Raw genomic sequence first — 25,111 nt, forward strand, 5'->3', positions numbered from 1 at the left:
GGGACCGTACTGCGGAAAATACACACAGGGGATTAATCCACACGGGGGCCTGTCCTGTGGAGCACCTATTCCAGTACAGGATAGTTCCAGTACTCGTAGTGGGTCTGGTCAGGGAATTCCTCTGCTGAATTCACAGACCAGAGGGCTATGGAGGAGTCATCCAGGGAGCCAAGTTAGTGGGATCTCCTGGGATGAGAGCGAACGTGATCGCCTCAGTGAAGGGGAAAGAGGCAAGCGGTACACCTGTTCAGTTGTTTCCGCGTTACCGAGTTCTACTGGCGGGCACGGCCTGGGTGTGATAGGCCAATGCTATGGGATCAACAACCCATTGGGAGAGCCTCTGTTTGGAGACAGCATTCCCTTTCCGCTGTCTAAAGCTCTGCATGCGGTCCACATAAGTACGCAGGGCCCGTACTGGACACAGCAATGAAGGGGCTGGGTCTGCCTCCTCCCAGGGCAGCACTTGCAGGGTCCCTGAAGGGGGTCATAGGAACCTTGGGCACGTAGCCTGATCACGGTCTTAGGACAATGTGAGTGTCTGTCGGACCGAACTCCAGGCATGTGTTGCTGACAGGGCGTAAAGTTGCCTGGTAGAGGGAGCTCTGGCTTGGTTGATCGTGTCTACAATGGCAGGTGGTAGGCCACTTAGATCTTCCACATCCCATCCAGGGACCAGATGTGGAGGTTCCAGAGGTCTGGGCGCAGGTGCCAGAGGGTACCCCGTCCCTGAGAAAGAACGTCCTTCCTAAGAGGAATTCGCCAGGGAGGGGATGTCGTGAGGAACACAAGATCCGAAAACCGAGTGGGCCAGTAGGGGGCCACAAGAATGACATATTCCTCGTCCTCCCTGACCTTGCACAGCACCCATGCAAGAACGCTCACTCTGGGAAATGCATAGTTGCGCAGCCCCTGGGGCCAGCTGTGTGCCAGCGTGTCTGTCCCGAGCAGAGCCTCGGTTCAGGGGTACCAGAGCAGGCAGTGGGAGGTCTCTTGGGAAGCAAACAAGTCTACCTGTGCTTTGCCGAACCGTTCCCAAATCAGCTGGACCGACTGGGGGTGAAGCCTCCACTCTCCGCTGAACATAACCTGTCGCGACACCACTGCCGCGTTGAGGCTGCTTGAATGTGAGTGTTGCGCAGCGATATGAATAGCTTCTGGCTCCAAAGGAGGAGATGGCGGGGAGTTGTGACATGTGACAGGAGCTGCCGGCTGTTCTCGCAGTGAGAACACGAACCATCCACAAATGCTGCCTCGGTGTGATCGATGCAGCGCCTGTGACCGTCAGGAGTGGAGAGAACTCGACCACTTCCAGGAACTACACAAGGAAGGAAGGGCATCTTTATAAAGACGTGTCCTGAAAAGGACGTTCAACGCCGCTGTGTATTGCTCTTTTAGGCGATAAAAGATACTCTCAAGACAGAACCCTAGTGTCGCTTCTTCGACACAACATCGAAGTGAGCAACAGATGGGGAACTGATTTCACCACTAACAAAATGAAAAAAACAGATTTGAAAAGCAAATTGGAATTGAGTGCAGTGTGAACAAATACCGTTAGTATAAGAGCAGAATAAATTCCGAAGATTGACAGTTTTCAGCTCAAAGTAAATGTTAGATTTTTTTTCAAGGCTGAAGTTACAAATGATTGCTCATTAAAATGAAATTTCCAAACAGAGGTCTTACTGGTATAGCGTGAAATCTGATCTGATCTTCCCTCTGTCACATTATCAGCAGCAACTGTAAAAACTTTGAATGTGTACTGTGATCCAGGAATCAGATTATTTATTGTGATGAAGGTTTTCTCAGTAGTTTCATTGATAGTCACATTGATATTTTCATATTCTACTCTGTAATGGGAGCTTTGACCATTTGGTTTAGTCCAGTTTAGTGATACAGAAGATGTTGTAATATTATCAACTCTGAGATTCATTATGACATCAGGCTCTGTGAATGAAAAATTATAGACATTTGGGGATTAAAATGTGAATCCTAAAAACTTTTAAGCAAATAATGCATCAAACTATAATCCGAATATTAGTTCTGTCCTAATCAATATCTTAATTAAGAAACATATAAGTAGATAACTTACTAGTATAGACTGAGATCCTGATTGGTTGGCCTTCTGTCATATTATCTGATGCAACAACTGTGATGTTGAATGTGTAGTTGACACCAGCAGTTAGTCCAGTGATGTTATAGGAAGTGTTACTAGTTGTTGTGTTGTTGAATGTTTGCTCATCAGTCCATTGAACTCTAAAGAAAGATCTTTTTCCAAGAGGTTCCTCCCATGTCAGAAATACAGAAGATGTTGTGATGTTACTCACTTTGAGAATTTTTATCTCATCTGGCTCTGTGTTGGGGAGAGAAAAACACATGATCAGTTTTGGTGAAAGGGGAAAATGAAACAGATAGGTAAGAGACAAATATAGCAAAAGTAAAAAAAATGACAACAGCAAAAGTAGATTCAAATTTAATTCTAAAGATTTCTTTTTTAAATTAAAATTTTGAAAATATATCTTACTGGTATAGTGTGAAATCTGATCTGATCTTCCCTCTGTCACATTATCTGCTGCAACAGCTGTGATGTTGAAAGTGTAGTTGACACCAGCAGTTAGTCCAGTGATGTTATAGGAAGTGTTACTAGTTGTTGTGTGATTGGTTAATATTTCGTTTGATTCATAACCAGTCCAGTGAAGTTTGAAGAATGATCTATTTCCAATTGGTTCATCCCATTTCAGGAACACAGACGAAGTTGTGATGTCAGAGACAATGATATTCCTGATCACATCTGGCTCTGTGTTGGGAAGAGAATAAAAAGATTATGAATTGTTTTACAAAGGGAGAAGTAAAAAAAAAAGGGAAAAGAAGTATGATTGATGTTTTTATCTTTGGGTGAAATATTCCTTTACGGCATTATGACAACCAATGCACAAATACCAGATCTTGACATTACTGTCTGAACAAACAGATCTGATTTCACCACTAACAAAATGACAAAAACAGATTTGAAAAGCAAATTGGAATTGAGTGCAGTGTGAACAAATACTGTAAGTGTAAGAGCAGAAGAAATTGAGAAGATTGACAGTTTTAAGCTCAAAATAATTGTTTTTTCAAGGCTGAAATCACAAAAGATTTCTCATTAAAATGAAATTTCCAAACAGAGGTCTTACTGGTATAGTGTGAAATCTGATCTGATCTTCCCTCTGTCACATTATCTGCTGCAACTGTAAAAACTTTGAATGTGTACTGTGATCCAGGAATCAGATTATTTATTGTGATGAAGGTTTTCTCAGTAGTTTCATTGATAGTCACATTGATATTTTCATATTCTACTCTGTAATGGGAGCTTTGACCGTTTGGTTTAGTCCAGTTTAGTGATACAGAAGATGTTGTAATATTATCAACTGTGAGATTCATTATGACATCAGGCTCTGTGAATGAAAGATTTGGGGATTAAAATGTGAATCCTAAAAACTTTTAAACAAATAATGCATCAATCTATAATCCGAATATTAGTTATTTCCTAATCAATATCTTTATTAGGACACATATAAGTAGATAACTTACTAGTATAGACTGAGATCCTGATTGGTTGGCCTTCTGTCACATTATCTGCTGCAACAGCTGTGATGTTGAATGTGTAGTTGACACCAGCAGTTAGTCCAGTGATGTTATAGGAAGTGTTACTAGTTGTTGTGTGATTGGTTAATATTTCATTTGAATCATAACCAGTCCATTGAAGTTTGAAGAATGATCTATTTTCAACTGGTTCGTCCCATTTCAGGAACACAGACGAAGTTGTGATTTCAGAGACAGTGAGATTCCTGATCACAACTGGCTCTGTGTTGATGAGAGAGAAACAAAATATAAGTGGTGGTAAAAGGGGAATTGAACATTTATGAATGACACAGTTATTAATTCACATATTATTTGGTTATAGCACTGTCTCAGAGAGAATGCTTAAATGCCGTCTGACATAATTATTGTTTTCATCAAATTATTACAGATTGCAAAGTACATGCTGATATTAGTAAACATTGCAGTTTAAACATCCAGAACATTTCTATTCCAAAAACATAATAATCAGAATAATAATAAATAAAATAAAAAACACTTCTAGTATACCATGTAAAACAATACTGACTGGAAATATCTTGATTTTCTAGAATTGATGTGCTAGTAATAACATTGGTGCATGTGAAAATTTGACATGTGCACAAAGACTTTGGCATACAATGAAATTCTAAAATTGTAAGTAAAAAGTACCACATTTACAATAAACTAAATAAAATACAGCTAGAATTTAACTAGAGTGATTACACAATTGTCTATGAATAACATTACTCACTTGTACGAGTTGATGTTTGAAACTCAGCTGAACTTGTTATAATGACAGTGGACGTGGGGAAAATTGTAGCTATAAAGATATATAAACACACAAATGCATTAAGCAGTATTTGTTGACAATATTCATTTTTTCATACAATAAAAATCCTGTATTCCAGGAACTATAATTAGATTATATGACAATAACTTCATATAACTTTATACAGTACATTCTTCCTATTAAATACTGTCATAATTGACCATATGTAACAACTCTAACAGATGTTTAATACTCGTAATGTGATTTGAAATGACAGAACTCACCTGTACTGGGACTCTGTGCATTCATCTCCTGAGGAAGAGATAAAAGTTATGTTTATATTTACCAGAGACAGAAACTGATGAAATAAATCACTTAAAACTTGTGTTATATTCTTTAACTATTCTTAAGACTTCAGATTTGTACTTGGACTGCAATTCAGACACAGGTAAACAATGCAAGCTGGTAGGTATACACCCCTACCTCCACAACTGTAAATAGCAACAAAAAGCATGTTCTTCGCACTAAGTGCAAACAGTGTTAGATGTTAGATTTGCACACTGGTGCAAATAGTGGCAGATACTATTTGTATAGCATACAGTACAGTGTCTTTATTGTGTTTATTTAGAGTCCAACAAACACTCTAACACTAAACCCAGCCCTTACCATTAAAAATATAACCATGTTTTTTACTACAGTAACCATAGTTTCACCATGCCTATTTTTCAGATTTCTGCATTTCAATTTCATATCAATATTCCATTAAATTGAATCGTTACATTTTCAATTTAATAAATGTAATACATTTTCCTTTTTATTTAAATAAAGATTATTCCTTCCAATTTGATGGAATTTTATTATGAAAATGAAATGTGTAAATCTTAAAATGATGTTTTTGAGTGTATGAGAATAACTGAGCACTAAAACAGACTTGAACTCAAGTTTAAACAGCCTTTACATCTAAGGTGTTGTGCATGCTGAAATCTAACATTTAGTTATTTTGTGTAAACCGTGACTAGCTTATTCTGAAAGGTTCATTAATATCTTCTGTGAATTCAATAAGTATTTATCATGAACACATTTACAACCAGGGGAAGACATCGATTAAGCATACAATGGAACTGATAACTTTGCAAAAACCTACAAGATCAAGATTTTTCAGTTTACTCTCATGTACACTGTCCCCAATGATCTCTATATCACCTGAATTTACTTTTTATTCATTTTCCATACATTTTTAGTGTGACAAAGAACATATCTAGAAATTAGCTTTTCAAGATGAAAGAGGTTCAGTGGGGTAAGACTATTCAACATGGAAAAATAACTTTTAAGGGAAGTGCAGCAAACAATTAGCACCTGAGGCATTTCATAAAAGAGAGAAGGAAATTAACTTGTTTCCCTTGATTTTAGAGTACAGAAATGGACACGCTCTGCTTAAAAAATCCCAGGTAAACATTAATACCAATGAGTAACAGCAGTCACAACTTCCTTATACTAAACAGAAGGATCTCTCAATCGCTTATGGAAATGCAGAGGAAAACATTTTAAATACACATGCATGCCATATAGGCTAAATTAAATAACATATTGAGTTGACTACACTGTTTAATATAAAACCATGTAACACTCTTTTATTAGTAGGCTTCTTTTTTAGAAATAGAATTGTCAATTGTGACCAAGTCCACAAGATGAGCATGATGGCACCAAACTTAAAGGTTGTGTCTAGACGGGATCCCTCTTTCATAAAATTCTTGCAAATGTGCAATCTGTTCCCTATCCAAAAGCTACACTTTGATGCTGCGCTGATTTAGCATTTTGCGAACGTCTTTAGGAGTGATCAGCTGTCAATATGTGTGCAACACGTCAATGAAATTGACCTAATTTATAGCCTCCGCCGGTGATATAATCAGGATGCGCCGGTAAAGGGGCTGTAAATAGATGCGCCACAGGTGCATCGTCAGATCTTTTGTCTTCAGATCATTCTGTGTGTGTTGTGCTTCTTGACTGTCAGAAATTTCTACTTCCCTCTGTTAGGAGTTAGAATTGTTAGGCAGTGCGCAGAAACATTTCTCTTTCTCTTTTCTTAAAAAAAAAAAAGAATAAGAAAAAGAATAACTGATAAACAAAGCAAGCGGTGTGTGTTCCCATGTTTACGCTCTATGGCTGAGAGGGACACACACCAGTTTTGTTTTGTGTGATTGGGGGAAGAGCATTCTTCTCTTGCGTTGGGGCGTGGCGGGTGCGAGCATTGCGATCTGTTCTCAGTCAAAATGCTTCACACTCGTCTTGCTTACTTCTGAGAGAGAGCACCCACTCTTACATCATGGGGCTCTCATATGGATCTGGCTGAGGAGCGAGAGACGGGTCCTATTGCTCGCTCTCTCCCCAGATCGAGCTGGTCCCTCCCGTGATCCTGAAGCGCGCTCCAGCGCCTCTTTGGTTTATGAGGGGGACCATGAATCTCTTGAGTCTGTGGACTTCGCACTACCCACCTCTGAGCATTTCGCACATGATAATAAAGAGATGGAGGAATTACTCGAGGTGGTTACTCGTGCGGTGGCCAGGCTTCAATTAGACAGGCCACGCGAACAAGAGACCCCAAAGTGCTCCAAATTGGAGGACAGATTTCTGTCTGGTGGCCAAGGGAAGGGAACGCCTCATCAGTCCCTTCCCTTCTTTGATGACCTCCATGACGAGCTGTCTCATTCATGGAGGAAACCTTACACTTCCCTTGTCTTCGTGCCCTTGATGGAGCCGTACTCCACGTTTTAACGGCGTGGTCTCCACTACCATGAAACCGGAACAAGCATGTCTACTGTGGAAAGAACTGAATCTCTTGGTCAAAGGGGCCATGGAACATGTTCCCCTTCCAGAGAAAGAGTCAGGTTACTACAGCAGATACTTCCTGGTTCCCAAGAAGGGTGGTGGGTTGCGTCCGATTTTAGACCTTCGAGGCTTGAATCGCTCAGTCAGGGTGCTCAAGTACCAACTGAGGGACACTGGGCTTTCACCTGAAGTTATCAAGACCATTCTAAGTGCTAGGGCTCCCTCTACTAGAAGAAGTTATGCCAATAAATGGGGTGTCTTTGAAAGATGGTGCAATGCACATAATGCAGATCCAGTTAACTGCCAGATTGCTTCAGTTCTGGAGTTTCTGCAGGAAAAATTATCAGCAGGCACATGCCCCGCCACTCTTATGTGGCCGCTCTATCGGCTTGCCACGCCTTGATTGGGGAGACATCCCCTCTTCGCTCGCTTTTTTCGCGGAGCCATGCGTTCGAAACCTCCTGCTAGGACCAGGATCCCTTCATGGGACTTAGCAATAGTCCTTCCGGGTCTGGTTCAGACACCCTTTGAACCTCTAGATTCAGCTTCTTATAAACTTCTGACTCTCAAGATGGTTTTTCTTATGGCAATTACTTCTCTAAAAAGAATTGTCTGTCTTGCCATCCTGCTTAGATTTTGCCCCAGGAATGGCTAAAGCAATATTGCACCCTCACCCTGTCTACCTGCCTAAGGTTCCTTTCTCGACCGTACATCTGGTCACTCTCGAAGCCTTCTGCTCCCCGCCGCTTATAATGCCGGAGCAGGAAAGACTTCACGGACTGTGTCCAGTCTGCGCACTTCAGACTTATGTCCACCGCACTAGCCAGTGGCGTAAGTCAGGGCAACTATTTGTTTGTCATGGGGGTTGTAACAAAGGGGAGTCCACCACCAAGCAAACCATGTAACATTGGGTGAGGGATGCTATTGCCCTGGCCTATGAGGTGCACGCTCAAGCTTCGCCAGTAGGTAGAGTAGGCTCACTCTACCAGAGGGGTCACCTCTTCTAAATCTTTGGCCAGAGGTGTCCCTCTGCAACATGTTTGTAATGCGGCGGTCTGGTCCTCTCCGCATACATTCATAAGAATGTATGTAAATCAGCTAAATCAGCGCATTATCAAAGTGTAGCTTTTTGATAGGGAACGTCTTGGGTTACTTAACTGTAACCCCTGTTCCCTGATAAAAGTGGAACGAGATGCTGCGCTTAATTGCCTCACTGAAGATGCCCCAGGACTGCTCTTCAGAACAAATACCTGACGATGCACCTGTGGCGCATCTATTTATAGCCCCTTTACCGGCACATCCTGATGATGTCACCAGCGGAGGCTATAAATTTTATCCATTTCATTGACGTGTTGCACACATATTCACAGCTGGTCACTCCTAAAGACGTTCCCAAAGCACTAAATCAGCGCAGCATTTCGTTCCACTTTTATCAGGGAACAGGGGTTACAGTTAAGTAACCCAAGACATTATGTATAGTCTAAGTATGTGTAACTTTGTTCATCAGTTTACTATGTTAATCAAAAGAACGACATATAAAGTTAAAGATCAGTTCAAGATGGCTAACAAAATAACAACACGAGACACGACCAAACTTAAACGTGCACTCATTAATTCTTTGTTTGTGTTGAGCTGGTCGATGTACTAGTGATTTGGACTTATACTGATACCTAATGATGTGGATGCAATATACAGATGACATTGCAGAAATGTCTTATTTGCTGTAAGACATGATTCATATATTTTGCAAGCTGTCCAGTAATCAGGGGATTACCAAGATATAGTAGTATAGTAGTATTCACTGGTCATGTGGTTTCAACATGTCTGCCCACATGAGGCCACTGGCTCCATATAAAATAAAGGTTTTAAACTCTTAATCTCGCATACAAGATTTTTAATAAATAGTTAAAAATCTGTGCACTCGTGATTTTTGAGTGCACATGTTTTCCAAAAGGACTATCTATTTCTAAATTATTAAACTTTTTAATGAGGAAAAATTACACATTTACATGTTATTAATCTGAGAGACCATATGTTACAAAAAAATACAAATGAAACCTTGTTTTTTTACCTTTAGAAGGACACAACCCTCTCTTTGTCTGTACACTGTTGTTAAACACCTAATAAGAACTAAGAAATAAATACAATATCTTAATACAAATGCATAGGCAAACAAAGCTTTTACATAACTATTTTGAAACTACTCCGAGCTCCTCACGGATGACTGAGCTCCTCACCCTATCTCTAAGGGAGAAACTTTTTTAAATAGTGTGTGATAAAGAATTCTGATTGAAGTAAGAATCATACATTTTCCAAGGTCTTCTTTTAATCTGTAATTAGAAGTGTAATAATAATGACAGGCTGTCATTTTCTGCTGTGGCTTTAAGAAATGTCCCTTCATATGTGAAATGACCAAAACTGTCGGTTCGCTGTCCAAAAATTTTTTTTTTTTACTGTACCATCCTTCAATGACAGCCTTTTTGCACAGCCTGCATTACAAAGAATCCATTCTGAAATGTGCCACTTAAAGGAATATTTCATGTTCAACACAAGTTAAGCTCAACCGACAGCATTTGTGGCATAATATTGATTACCATTATGATATTTTGTAGTAAAATCATAGTTACCACAAAATTAAGCATGGTTACAATATTAACACCATATTATGGTAGTAACTCTATGGTTAATTGCATTAAAAATGTATTCCTTCAAAAAAACACGGTTACTAAAATATTACTATAGTAAAACCATGGTTCATTTTATGTGGATCAAAAATTTCTCTCATCTCCCGGACCTTCACCCCCGACGAAATCACTGCACAGCAATCAACCTTTATATTAATTTTTATTTATTTATTATAAGAAGTATTAAAAAAAATATAGGATGGAACTCGGGTCATCCGCATGAAGACATGCATGCGCACCATCTGTACACACAACACCATTCCATCAACATGTAGGGGTGCAAGTTATCATTAATCTCTTTGTTTCCACAAGACAATTTGTGTGCAAATAGCTGCGCTTTATTGCAGGTGCTATTTACACCTAGTGCAATTAGTCACTCCGTTGTTTGTTAGTTTTTGATAAAACATTGTATTAATAAATCATTCTACTATATAATTACATGAACTATGCCAAGACTTACAATATTTGTTATAATTAAAAAAGACAAAACTAAACAATATTGCAACATACTGTTTGCAATTTTAAAATGAGTTTATTCACTGTCCACTAAAAATACACTATACATATACAATTTTTCAGATTTCCACATTTCAATTTCATAACAATATTACATTAAATTTAATTGTTTAATGTTTAAACATTTTAAATTGAATACATTTTTCCTTTTTATTTAAATAAAGATTATTCCTTCCAATTTGATGGAATTTTATTATGAAAATGAAATGTGTAAATCTTAAAATGATGTTTTTGAGTGTATAGAGGTAGAGAATAACTGAGCACTAAAACAGACTTGAACTCGAGTTTAAACTGTCTTTACATCTAAGGTGTTGTGCATGCTGAAATCTAACATTTAGTTATTTTGTGTAAACCGTGACTAGCTTATTCTGAAAGGTTCATTAATATCTTCTGTGAATGCAATAAGTATTTATCATGAACACATTTACCACCAGGGGGAGACAGCGATTAAGCATACAATGGAACTGATAGCTTTGCAAAAACCTACAAGATCAAGATTTTTCAGTTTACTCTAAAGTACACTGTCCCCAATGACTCAAACTCTCAGGTTCACTATCTATATATCACCTGAATTTACTTTTTTAGTGTAACAAAGAACATATTTAGAAATTAACTTTTCAAGATGAAAGAGGTTCAGTGGGGTAAGACTATTCAACATGGAAAAATAACTTTTATGGGAAGTGTAGCAAACAATTAGCACCTGAGGCATTTCATAAAAGAGAGAAGGAAATTAACTTGTTTCCCCTTGATTTTAGAATACAGAAATGGACATGCTCTGCTTAAAAAAAAATCCCAGGTAAACATTAATACCAATGAGTAATAGCACAGTCACAACTTCCTTATACTGAACAGAAGGTTCTCTTAATCGCTTATGGAAATGCAGAGGAAAAAATGTTAAATACACATGCATGCCATATAGGCTAAATTAAATAACATATTGAGTTGACTACACTGTTAAATATAAAACCATGTAACACTCTTTTATTAGTAGGCTTCTTTTTTGGAAATACAATTGTCAATTGTGACAAAGTCCACGAGATAAGCACGATGGCACCAAACTTAAAGGTTGTGTCTAGATAGGATCCCTCTTTCATCAAATTCTCGCAAATGTGCAGTCTGTTATGTCAACAAAAATGTCAACAAACCCTGAAACGCGTTAGCAGGGCACTAGTGGTAGACACGATCACTCAGGCCAGGGCTCCCTCTATGAGGTAGCTTTATGCCCTGAAGTGGCATTTGTTCGCGAGTTGGTGTTCTTCCCAAGGTGAAGACCCCCAGAGATGCGCAGACGGGGCAGTGCTTTCCTTCCTGCAGGAGAGGCTGGAGGGGTGTACACCTTCTCCACTTAGAAGGTGTATCTGTCCGCCCTGGTGGCACACCACGACGCAGTTGAGGGTAAATCCCTAGGGAAGCACAACCTGATCATCAGGATACTCAAAGGCGCCCAGAGGCTGAATCCTCCTAAGCCATGCCTCTTTACCTCATGGGATCTCCCCATGGTCCTCTTGGGCCTTCGGAGAGCCCCGCTTGAGTCGCTAGAGTCAGTCGAGCTGAAAGCCATCTCCTTGAAGATGGCCCTCCTGATTGTGCTCACCTACACCAAGGTTCTCTTGACCCCCTTAAGGGATCAGGTGGTGAGCCTGCATGCGCTGCCCCTGGAGAAGGCAGACCCAGCCCTGTCGTTGATGTGTCCGGTGCATGCTTTGCGCATCTACATGGATCACACGTAGATCTTTAGATGGTCTGATCAGCACTTTGTCTGCTTCGGCGGACAGCGGAAAGGGAATGCTGTCTCACTGAGGCTTGCCCACTGGATCGTTGATGCCATCGCTCTGGTATACCAGGCCCAGGCCGTGCCCGCCCCTTTGGGAATACAAGCACACTCTACAAGGAGTGTGGCATCCTTGTCGGCACTGGCCAATGGTACCTCTCCAGCAGACAACTGCAGAGCAGTGGGCTGGGCAACACCCAATACCTTTGTGACACGTGCACTTCTTCTCCCGTGCGAGTTCACAATCCTGTGAACCCTGGACGTCTTTTCTCCCTAGCCCTGTGGCTCACGAATTCATCAGAGGAATTCGCAGCTGGACCCAGTACATGTGCTAATATGCCCTGTACTGGCATAGGTGCTCCACAGGTGCCGGTTACTCCGGTAACCAACTGTGATGTAAAATTCCACTCCCTGTTGGCAGCTCTCTCTGCTGTGTTTGTAGAGCTCCTCCCCTTTGAAGCAGGACCTACCACCGCGCCTCTTCCATGTGCGGCTGGTGAGCCCAAGTGACGTATTTCCACATGTTACCTCCCCTTCAGGCAGGATGTGTTCTCCGCGGGTCTTTTCTCCCTGAAACAATAGGAAAGGAAAAGAACACCATTCACAGCATGTATAATAGCGTTGAATGGCCCCAGCAAAATCGAATACTCTGTGGAGAGAAAAAATCACCTGAAAAGACCACAGCTGGCACGGCTTGCTCCCATGCTTGTTACGTCGCTTTCCCCCCTCTCAGGGGTGTGGGGAACTACATGACATCTTTTGGGGTGTTGGGGGAGGCTACGTGCAGACTGATGCACCAGCTATTACGCATGCAGCAGCTTGCTTGCACCTGCATCGGCAGTTCATGTAACCGTTCTGCTGTGCAGAGTATGCAAATAAATGAGCTCAAAAGCAGACCATGTAGTGGAGCATCAGACAAGGTGTACACAGAAGGAAACATCTGAGATCTTACAATAGTGATCTTATCATCAAAAAATCTTGCAAAGTCCTCACAAAGAGAGACAAACATCTCAGGGAAGAGATTTACAGTTGTGTTGAGAACAGAGTCTATGGTGGAGAAAATAATTTTATGTTTGTGACTATATTTTGTAATTAGCTCTGAAAGATATTTTCACTTAGCAAACTTAGCGGCCCTCTGAAAAGAAAAAAAGAATCTCTCAGGATTTAATGTAATCTGTCCTTTATCCATTTACGTTCGCCTGTCTGAGGGAACGAGTAGTGTCATTATGCCAATGTACTGGACTAGGTTTATGTTTTTTTGCCTTTGATTTGGGAATAGAGTTCAGAATATTGGTGCAAGTAGAGTTGAAAAAGCTTAGATGTTCATCAGCACCTAAGTGGTGCAATGAAGATTCCATGTCCTATGAAGTGTATACTTCTAAATAAGCTGTAGAAAACTCTTGAACAGGAACATCTTAGACCCAACACAGAAGGAGGAATGCTGTGTAGCAGACACCAGCGATGTGGCAGATTTCCTCCAGGTGGCAGTGCCACCCCGCTTACCACGTTTCCTCTGGTGTTTCCTCTAGGGAACATCAACTGGATGCCAACACATGTATGCAGGGAGGTATGTTTGGAAGGGCAGGGGGCAGAGACGAGATCCACTAATTTCACTCTTGGCCAAATCAACAACCATAGGATGTTGTCTTAGGAGGTATTAAACCAGCATTGTATTGCAGCTTGTGATTAAAATAGACATAAGAAAAAACATTAAAAGTGCCAATGATAGAGAGGGCAGCAGACGGCATGCCACATACATTGGCATGAGTGTAAAGGCATGAAATAGACAAATGAGGGGCAGTATTTAAGCCTTGGAAGTGAGATTGGGTTGGTAATCTATGCATTTAAAAAAAAATGTCACTGCAGGCATGAGGCTATGCAGCATTTCTCCTTATAGACATTAACAACAAGGTTAAATTCATGGGAGAACATAGTACAGAAAACATTACTGACATTACAAGCAAATTATATTCTGTATTTCTAAACGTCTAGGTTACGTATGTAACCTCCATTCCCTGATGAGGGAATGAGACGTTGTGTTGAAGAAGTGACACTAGGGGTCTCTCTTGAGCACTGAATATGCCTCTGATCTATGAAAAAAGGCCAATGAGAAGTAGGCAGACAGTATTTGCAAATCCCGCTCCCGGACATACGGGTATAAAAGCGGGGAAATACGTCGGGTTCATTAAGGATTTTTCTGAGGACCCGGAAATGGTCCGGCCACAGTGGCTTGGCTCAGCGACGTGGCCGGGAGGACACAACGTCTCGTTCCCTTCATCAGGGAACGGAGGTTACATACTTAACCTAGACGTTCCCCGTCTGTCGTTCACTTCGATGTTGTGTCGAGTGGCAAAATACATCACATGGGCCACTCAAGTCGCATGTGGGAAAATGGGGCGGTGGTAGATCCAGCCTCAAGGAGGGCACTGCGATCGGAGGGCAGCTGCAACTGCCTAAGGGAGACGCGGGTCCACTCGTAAGGGGACCGTACCGCGGAAAATACACACAGGAGGAGTCCACGCATCCAGCCTCTCCTGCAGGAATAAGAGCACTGACCTAACTGCGCACCTCTGTGTCTTCAGCCCGGGAACAGCACCAATTCGTGAACGAGCGCCACTTCAGGGTGTAAAGTTGCCTGGTAGAGGGGGCTCTGGCTTGGTTGATCGTGTCTACGATGGTAGGTGGTAGATCTTCCGCGTCCTGTCCAGGGGCCAGACGTGGAGGTTCCAGAGGTCTGGGTGCGGATGCCAGAGTGCCTTATAATTAGCTTAGCAACATGCTAATGTCAAACCCAATTGGAATAAATGGCAAGTCTCCCATCAAGTCTCCTGTGTGAAACTAATGTGCTGAGTTGTTGCCTTATGTATGTACATCTTTCCAAATCAGTCACTTATGAGGTTGCATGACAGTAAGAATGCCTTAGAAGGCAGCTGACTATGTTGGTGGAGGTGGTAGGTATCTCGTTATGTTTTTGAACAGAGATAATAAGGTGAATGTATGACAGCATTTGAGTGACATGCATCTCAAATTAGCATATACAACTAACTTTAAATCTTGGTCACTGTGTTTTGTGTTTTCTGGGCACCTGCAGAACCCTCAGATTCTATTGTGAAAAGGTATAATAGAAGGAAAAATAATTGCTGAAGCATTAAATAAATATATTTTTTGTCCTTGATGCCTATATATTCTTACATTGCTTTGGCTTCAGTGAATTAATGGATGTCTATCATAACTTGTCAAATAAGGAAGGATATGCACACAGTTGGATTGCACACACAAACAGCTACACATAAATTCTGGTGCAAACACAGAATTTGTTTTCCACATTTAATTTGCACAGCATGTGCTATTATGACCATGGAAAAATAGCTCCTTCTTTTCTTTAAGTTTGATCAATAAAATAAGTTCAGAGGAAAATATATGTCAGGAGTAGTTACATGTAATTCTTTTATTGCTTACAGTTTGAAAATAACCTCTTTACTACCCACCTCATAGCCCACAGCTTCACCTAAATAGCAACTTTATATTTTACACTAATATCCTATTTCATAAAACTGATAGTTCCAGATGCTGATAGGTCAATACAGCATTCCAGCCATGCTTAAGCAGAATTAACATGCTAAAACAGCCCGCAATAAAAGATAGCTCTTCCATGTTCATTTTTATCTTAACCAATGCGACAAGTGAAGAGCATCAGGACATTCTGGCCCTGTCCCAAATTGCACATTTGATGAATGAATGAATGAATGTTATTGTGACAGGGCGGAGGGAGGGGCTGGGTCGTGATTCTACACACCTGGTCCCTTATCAGGCTAATCATGCCTCTGAGAGGGATAAAGGCCGACTGCGGATGGTGGTGCGACAGAGAGAGAGAGTTTATGGGCAGGTGTCCATCATATGTATGTGTGTTTGTGTCTTTTGGTTTAAGTTTTTTATTAAATATTATTTATATTGTCAAGCCGGTTCTCGCCACCTCCTTTCCCTTTAATCGCTTTATACTGTTGCCGAAAACCCGGGAAGGAGGAGGAATACGCCGGAGTGGAGTTCTCACCACTACCATCCACCCCAATGGAGCAGTTGCAGCCATCTGCCGGGGGACGGAGGAGAAGTGGCTTCTAGCCGACCATCTGGATCGGTCAGGGCTGCTGCCAGGGGTGGGGGGAGACCCCTACCAGCCACTAAACGCGGCGGGGTCAAGAGAGGACTGCCGACCACGAGTGGGGAGGGGCTCCCTGCCGACCGCCTGGAGCGGGAGATCCGCTGCCAGGGGCGGGTAGACCCCTTCTGATCCCTGAGCACTCAGCGGGGCATTCCACCGGCCAGGGGCCCGAGGACTGCCTCCGATCCGCCCGGGGAGGTGTGGCTGTCGTCCGTTAGATGGTGGATGATTGGCCGAGGACCAAGCTATGGCGTATCGGAGAACCGGTGAGTGTTTTTTTCTCTCTCTCCTCTCTCTCTCTCTCTCTCCTACACTGCCGCTCCACGTTGGCCTTTTCCCTCTCTTTTAAATTTTACAGTGTTTTTTTTTTTGTTGGGGGTACTGCACTGTTACAGGAAGTACCCCTATTTTAATCATTATGGTTTCCCTCCCCCGTCCCCTGACCTGCCAGGGATGACCTGCCGGCAGATGGGGTGTAAGGCACGCCCTCCCCCAGGGAAAGGGGGGATGTATGTCATGCCGGGGGCTCCCCGGCCTGAGAGGGATAAAGAACGTTTACAGGCAGCTATCTGTCATAAGTGTGTGACACATCGCCTCCTCCTTTCCCTTTAATCGCTTTACAGTTACATTTATATTTCTGTTACTACACTCAAATCACTTTACACAGTGAAACAGGGGACTCTCCTTAAACACCACCGCAGCCATAGTGCACCAATACGCTGACCACACACCAGCTATTAGTGGAGAGGAGAGAGTAGAGTGATACAGCCAATTAATGTATGAGGATTATTAAGAGGCCAAGATTGATAAAGGCCATTTGGCCAGGACACCAAGGTTACACCCTTACTCTTTACAAGAATTGTCCTGGGATTTTTAATGAACACAGAGCATCAGGACCTCAGTTTAATGTCTCATCTGACGGACAGTGACTTTTTACAGAACAGTACCCCATCACTATACTGGGGCATTGGGAACCACACAGATTGCTGGGAAAGCAACCCCTGCTGGCCTCACCAACACTTCTTCCAGAGGCAACCTTAGTTTTTCCCAGGAGGTCACCCATCCAGGTACTGACCAGGCTCAACCCTGCTTAGTTTTAGTGAGCAACAGGTCTTGAGCTACAGGTCTTGAGCTACAGGGTGATGCTGATAATGTGGACTCATCCTCGTGGCCTTAATTTGCACGTTCCCGCAAAGCCTATGAGATCTTAGGGTGTCCATTTGACATTTTAGCGCTCCGAGGGGTGCTCAAGTGCACCCCCTTTGGGCCCTCAATGCACCCTTCAGCGTGCTCTACAGCGGACAATGACCTTGTGTATATCACATTTTAGTCTGATGTGTATTAATGGTTCAAATTGTTTTGTTGTTTTTTAGTTTTCCAGAGATATGGAATTACTTCTGTTCAGTTTTATTGTATAGATTTCCTGGGAGAAGTTTAATAAATGTAAGTAACCTAACACTAAACCTTTGTTAATGTTGTTTCAAAGAGGATTTTGTGAGTCTCAGAAATATCAAGTCAGGAAAGAAAACATACCTACACATAGCTGTAGTTTGTAAGATATTAATATTCACTGATATTGCAACACTCGTTCTAACAGTGATATATATATACCTGAGGAAGTGTGGCTGTGTGTATTTTATAATGATTTTTGCGACCTACTGCAGGGACAAGGTGTGAGACGTATGTTCTTCTTCAATTTAGATAACTAATCTATTGTAAAGTGAGATTATGCTATGTTCTTGTACCTCTGGCACTCCTGTGGTACATGTTAATAGTTTAATTAACATGATGTGTTTGACAGTTAAGAATAAACACTGATATTGTAACTTTAAAAAAACGCAAGAGGCTTTTACATAATAGTCAGTACAGTTACCAGCAATGACTAATTCTCATTCCAGTGTACACAAATGTGCTCTTACTGATAGGAAAGCAAACACCACACAAAGGCTGCATTCCATCCAGAGTATGTGAGTGGAGCAGTGCAGTGCGGAGTGGGAGTGTAGTGACATGATTTTGCCTGGAGCAAGGAGCAGGTTTTTAAAAATTCGTAGCGTCATTGTTTTCTCTCGCTCCAAAAGTGCACCCCTAATGCTCTATCATGGGCAAAACACCTGTTAACGGACCTTAATGCAATAATTCACCACGTGTTAAGCAGTGTTAAACAATATTTGCATGAATGAAAGATGGAATTTCTGATATAACCAGATAGAATGTGATAAATAAATTTTTTTAAATGTAAAAAATGTATTACTCATTTTAAAATCTAGCGGCACTTCGTAACCTTCGACCTCCAGCACAAAGGTTACTTTCGCTTTCTGTATTCACGCTCCCTATTATTGAGTTAAGCTTGCAGTAAAGCTTGACTTAACTACGTGTTTTTGTCTCGTCACTTTATTCTTACATCAACTGGCATATGGTGAAAATAAATGACGGGATGCGAAGGAGAACACGAGTGGGGAGGTGACTGCCACGATCAAAGGTTTGTTGTGAAATCCTAAAAAACTTGTCAAAAAAACACAATGATAATTCATTTACATGTGGAGAGAAAATCTAAAGGTCAGTAATACATATATCCCTATTAAACATTTTGAATAATCATATCAACATTCTAATCGAATGCATCTCAATCTTAACTGTAGGTTATTATGTCCCGCATTAAATAGAATTGAACTTTTAACGACGCAAAACACCAACTGAACAAATCAACATGTTATTATTGCGTAGTTTGACTTTGTGGCAGAGGGGGCGTGGCCAAGCACCCGTCCGGGAGAGAAAAACGGTAAGGGCGCTTACACCTGAGCTAAATTATGTCTAACACCTGTCTCTAATTTCAGTGAGCACGGGGAAAGCGGCATAAAAAGCAGCCAGAGGGCCTCCACCGGGAGAGAGAGACAGAGAGATATGTGTGTAGCTGAAGGCTCAGTGCTGTATTGTGTATATGTATATTGTTGAAGCTGTCTGTACTACATTGTGGAAACATTAAAAGTGACTGACCTGAACTGCCTTGTGAGAAGTTCTCTTACACTGGTGCCAAAACCCGGGAAAATGTTATCCCAGTCATGGAAGGTAATTGCCCCATAGAGTCCTCCCAGCTGGCGGAGGTCCTCCAGTCCCTCGCTGTGATGCATCAGAGCCACCAACAGTCCCTGCTTGAGCTCCGGCAGGACCAGGATCGTCGGTTCTTTGAGATCATGCAGGCTCAAGCAGAGGATCGGCTTGCGATCCGGAGTCTTCTCGGCCAGGAGGCCGATCCAGCCACAGCCGCGACCCCGGACCCCCGCGCCTCTTTGCCCCCACCTGCGTTACAGAAGATGGGGGCGGCGGACAATCCAGCAGCGTTCCTCAACCTCTTTGAGCGCACCGCCGAGATTTGGGGCTTAACCACGCCCCCACTGCCACAGACTTTAAAACGATTGCCATCTAAATTCATTTCAGTGCCATAGGCTAATTTAAACATTAAACATTTGCAGATAAAGAAGCTCAGGAAATGCGAATAGAGGAAGATTTAAAATCTTAAAAAATTAAAATGCTAGTATTTCTAATGAGAACATTATATATATATATATATATATATATATGTTCACAGAGTTATAGGGCAAGGTTAATTAAAAGAAGTGCAATAATAGAAAATAATAATTTAATAATAATTAGGCAATAATACATAGGCCTAATAATGTTTTTTTTTTTTTTTGTAATTTATTAATTTGATTTAATCTAATGTTTTGTTTTTGTTCTGGTAATTTATAAATTTTATATTTTGTATTTAATTTCTTTTGTTTTTTTGCATCTAGCAATTTATTTAATTGATCAAACCCAGAGAATGCTGCCGATATGTTTCAAAAGTAAGCTATTAACATTATTTAATTTAGTCTTGGGCTAATGTTAGTGTTCTAATAAAGAGCATTGTAGCTTTTCTTCTAGTATTGTATATTTATTTTTAATTTAATACAACTTCTGCATGAAAGGTTGTGATATTAAAAAGCATACTGAAATAACTTTACAGTGGAGAGGTAGTAAGGTGATAATTTTGCCATGGAGTGAACACAGAGCAGGGTTTCTTTAGAGAAAGATCTTTCTTTAGGATTAGTCCAGAGTGAGGAGCGGGAAATGGACAACCCAGAGTAGAGCTGGAGTGCTTAAACAAATGCTTTGAGCATGGAAGGGAAATTGTTGCCACTCCACTCACATACTCTGATTCCATCTAAACTTTGAAGGTTAGTACAAAACAATTCTCTAGTCATTTAGCAGCCAATAAATACTGCAATGACAAAATCTGAGAGAGATATGTAAGTTCAGCTCCTGAATCTCCTTTAAACGTAAAATGTACACTCCACCTTCTGGGCACAACAATATGTGTCTAAATGAATTGTACTCTGTAACGCAGTTCAATGGAAAGGAGGAGGCGAGAACCAGCTTGGCAATGATAAACTTAAAACTATTTTAATGATAAACTTAAACAAAAGACAAAAACACACACATGATGTACATGTCCGTAGACATGGTGCGGGAGCTCTCTCCCGCACCATCTTCCGCAGTCTGCCTTTATCCCTCTCGGAGGCATGATTAGCCTGATAAGGGACCGGGTGTGTAGAATAACGACCCGGCCCCGCACTCCGCCCTGCCACATACTCCATGTGGTTTGCATGTAAGTTCCAGAGTCTCCTGCCTGTCACTGCAATTTTAAGCTAACTCTATTTTGGATATAAACACCCACTAAATACAAAGTACATTCGGAAGTGTCTTGAGAGGCCTCAAAACTATTTCAACTATTTCTCTTCATAACCTGTATGTAAAACTTAAAGAAGTTGACAAAAGTCTCATAAGTTATCTTCCTTAAATATTATGCTGTTCTCATTCTGCTGGATCTGCCTGCTGCTTTCAACATGGCAAACCAACAGATCCTCCTTTCCACACTCTCTGCAGTGGGCATCAGGGGCATTGCACTCTGCTTGTTTGAGTCACCTTTCACAGGTACTGTAGGTCCTTCAGTTCAGGGTATCTTGGAGGGGAGTGATATCCAAGTCACATCAACTAGCTACCGGTGTACCTCAGGGTTCAGTGCTCAGACCTCTGTCATTTAGGTACATGGCTTTTCCTATTATTGTTATGTCGATGACACACAACTCATATCCAGCTCAATCTAACAAAGACAGAGCTTCTCATGGTCCCTGCGTGCCAGCAATACAAGATGACTTCACCATTCTGCTTGACTCATCAATGATTATACTTCACTTTGCCGTGTACATTTTGCATTAAGTCATGTGTCTGTAGCCTTTTTTAGATAAAACTGACTATTTCCCTGTGTTCATGGTGTTTCCATGCGTCAATCATGCAAAACAGAACAGTATATACAGTCTTACTTATCAAACCAAACACAAAGTGGATTGCTAGATAACCTGGGACTATATTAAAATTATAAACTGAAAAGCAAGAGGAAATTCACACTGTTTTTAAAAACACTAAATGCAACAAAGATTTCAAATAAACCACAGTTCAGACACCGGCATGGCAATTTAGCATTGCAGCCTTAGCATTTACTGTTGAAATTAGAATGATAATAAATGGGCATTAATCTGTCCACTGAATGAAAATATATATGGGAGATCGGGGCTAGATGTCACACAGGGAAGTTGTCACAAGGGCTATTTTCCTGTAATTATAAGGTCTAGAGTAAAAAGTAAATTTACACACATTTTTGTTTTCTGTAGCAATAGTTTTTAATGTTGGTTTTAAACACCTAGTTCAAAACCCTTTGAATGAATGCATTTTTTGTTATTTCTACCTCCCAAACTTAAATACCAATATCATTATATTTTTGTAATGACTGTTAACTAAACAAGTGAACACACTAAAAACACACTTTGCATTCAGGCAAAGATTGTGTAGTTAAATAGTTTTGTTAAAAATTATTAATATTTTACATTAATTAATAAGATCATTAACATGAAGATAATTAAAAAGTTAATATCTTAAAAACTGTATTAAAACTGTAATTTGTACTTGTTACATGTGTTTATATATTGTCATTTTAAATTATTAATGAAATACAATTTATGTTGGCAAAACCAATGGTATGATATGTTCGTTTCATACATTTTACATTTTTGCTGTTTCATGAAATGATTTGTGCTTCATATTTGATTTACAGTTAAAAGTTTGCTGGATTAGGTTAAGTCTCTGAGGGGCATGTTGTCACAAAAGGTCAATGTGTGTTAAAAAAAAATTCAACAGCTTTTTTGTAGCCAAAATGTATTTCAAATTTCAGGTAATTGCATTTGTTTTGTCATATTTTTTAAATAAGATGATTTTTGGGAGTAATCAGCATATTATATATATATATATATATATAATTTTAAGCCATATTACATATATATATAATTTAAGCCATCTTTTTTCGTCCCCTTGTGGTCACCAGGTTCCTTGTTGAGAACCATTGATCAAATGGGAGCTAAAAAAACAAGTGAAAAGCAATAACATCAACTCAAATGCTACATTTTAGCGTGCTTGTTAATTAAATTGCTGACCCTTTAGAAGGATACTGTTTCAACTGTGCTGCACTAAACCCATTGACCAGCCTTAAAGCAGGGCAACTTCCTGTGTGGTGGGGGAAAGGGGTGGCTGAAGCAATTGAGTGGTGAGAATAACAGGAAAAGTATGATGTAAACTTCTTAAGGTTGAGTTTTCCACCACCATGGCCCCCAGACAGTCTGGCCTGAGTCTGGAGTTCAACTTAAACTGTCTTTATTTTAGCTTGATACTGACACAAGGCCACATTGCAGCTCTTTTTTTAAGAGGTTATTGTTTGAATCTCAGGAGATAAAACTGGTCTTAAAGGAATATTCCGGGTTCAGTAAAAGTTAAGCTAAATCAACATCATTAGTGGCATAATGCTGATTACCACAAAATTTAATTTCAACTTACCCCTCCTTTTCTAAAAAAAGAAAATCGAGGTTAATCGAGGTGCTTATAATGGAAGTGAATGTGGCCAATTTTTTGGAGGGTTTAAAGGCAGAAATGTGAAGTTTATAATTTTTAAAAGCACTTACATTAATTGTCGTCATTTACTTCCCTTTTGTTGTTCATAACCTGTATGACTTTCTTTCCTCTGAACACAAAAGAATCACAGAATCACAGCATCAGTCACCTTTCATTATACAACTTCCTTTTATGTTCAGAGGAAATAAATTCATTAGGTTTGAAATACCATGAGGGTGAGTAAATGATGAAAGAAATGACAATTAAGTCATCATCAGAATTGCCTTCTCTCTTGAGATTTGGGTGATCTGTAATATAAAACCCTTTACAAATTTCAGAAACTGGCTATGTTATTGGTTCAGAGCCTGAATCATTCTGCATAGTTAACATTTTATACCATATAATTGTAACTTACAAAAACTGGGAAATTGGCACGTGTGTTTACTATGTGCTATAATTATATAATTAATGCACATGTGTATCCTTTTGTACAACATATTATTCACCAGTGGTTCTCAACTAGAGGGTTGATTTGCAATGCTAAGTGCAAATACTAAAATCTTAGTTAGGACACACAAATAAATAGGCTTAGCAACTTCTGAAAGGGAGGACAAAATGCTACCCATATTTTTTGCTGTTGACTTCAAAGGTTTGTGTCCAATCAAACCCAGCGGTATTTTACACAATTCATCTGTCACGTAACTTTTTTTCTGTTGACTCTACATGCTGCATTTATGCATCCAACCTTCAGAGGGAATCAACAGACAATTGCATGCATTCCATCTAATTCCTCCTACTTGTTTTGTATTCAGGTGTGACATGTCCAAAATCCATCCATCCATCATCTAGTAGCCTATCCCAGCTGTCTTGGGCCGAAGGTAGATTAACACCCTGAACAGGTGGCCAATCCATCACAGGGCTCTGGAGTGGCTGTGACACGGCCTGGAGCTGACTCTGGCGTAGCTGTGACACGGCCTGGAGCTGACTCTGGCGTGGCTGTGACACGGCCTGGAGCTGACTCTGGCGTGGCTGTGAGATGGCCTGGAGCTAACTCTGGCGCGGCAGCTATGACATGGAACTCTGGCGTGGCGGCCATGACGTTGAACATGAGCAGAGTCTTGGGAGCGACCTCTGGGGTCATGGGCGTTGACAGAGACTCGGGAATGACCTCCATGGTGTTGTACTTGGGCAGAGACTCTGAAACGCCCTCCGAGGTCATGAACATGGGCAGAGACTTGGAAACAAAAGCCTTTCTCCTCCTCCGGGAGGCCAAAGTTGGCAGCACAGGCTCTGGGATGGACGAGGCTGGCAACGCTGTCTCTGGGACGGACGAGGCTTCCAGCTCGTTGGCCGTGGCATGCGTGGCAGTTGACTCTTTGCCCCGTGGCAGGCATGGGCGTTGGCTCGTTGGCCATGGCAGGCGTGGGTGCTGGCTTGTTGATTATGACGTGGGATGTTGGCTTGTCGAGCATGATGTTGGACGCTGGGTTGTCGACCAAGACGTGGGACGCTGGCTCATCATCCGCCTCCCCCATAGTGAACGTAGAACCAGTAATCCGCAGGGCAAGGTCTATATACTGAGCCAGGCTGAGGTAATATCGGCCGCCAGGCATCAAAATGAAGATTGGCTCTTATAGTCCAAAATGGAAACAGTCCATGAGAGCCACCTCATTAAAATCCACCTGGCAGGCCAGATCGCAGAAGTCCTCCAAATAATCCTCCACATAATCCTCCAGGGGACGATTCCCCTGAAGTAGGCGTAGGAGCTATACTGCTGGGTTCATTTTGGCGGTCAGGTATTCTGTAATGTTGCTGGA

General features: G+C 41.1%; 1 protein-coding gene across 1 annotated transcript in view; it reads right to left on the reverse strand.

Moving 5' to 3' along the window:
- LOC127640294 (receptor-type tyrosine-protein phosphatase eta-like) overlaps window positions 1–24,513 on the reverse strand; it is a 48,540-nt gene extending 24,027 nt beyond the window's left edge. The window contains exons 1-8 of the mRNA XM_052122741.1: window positions 24,314–24,513; window positions 23,406–23,424; window positions 4,648–4,675; window positions 4,346–4,414; window positions 3,565–3,837; window positions 3,168–3,428; window positions 2,519–2,791; window positions 2,087–2,347 (exon numbers count right to left, since the gene is read on the reverse strand). Coding sequence (XP_051978701.1) covers window positions 2,087–2,347; window positions 2,519–2,791; window positions 3,168–3,428; window positions 3,565–3,837; window positions 4,346–4,414; window positions 4,648–4,675; window positions 23,406–23,424; window positions 24,314–24,513 — 1,384 coding nt within the window. The remainder of the gene's footprint in view (window positions 1–2,086; window positions 2,348–2,518; window positions 2,792–3,167; window positions 3,429–3,564; window positions 3,838–4,345; window positions 4,415–4,647; window positions 4,676–23,405; window positions 23,425–24,313) is intronic.
- Between the last annotated feature and the right edge of the window lie 598 nt (window positions 24,514–25,111).

This window comes from Xyrauchen texanus, chromosome 49, assembly GCF_025860055.1.
Source record: "Xyrauchen texanus isolate HMW12.3.18 chromosome 49, RBS_HiC_50CHRs, whole genome shotgun sequence".
Classification (NCBI taxonomy): domain Eukaryota; kingdom Metazoa; phylum Chordata; class Actinopteri; order Cypriniformes; family Catostomidae; genus Xyrauchen; species Xyrauchen texanus.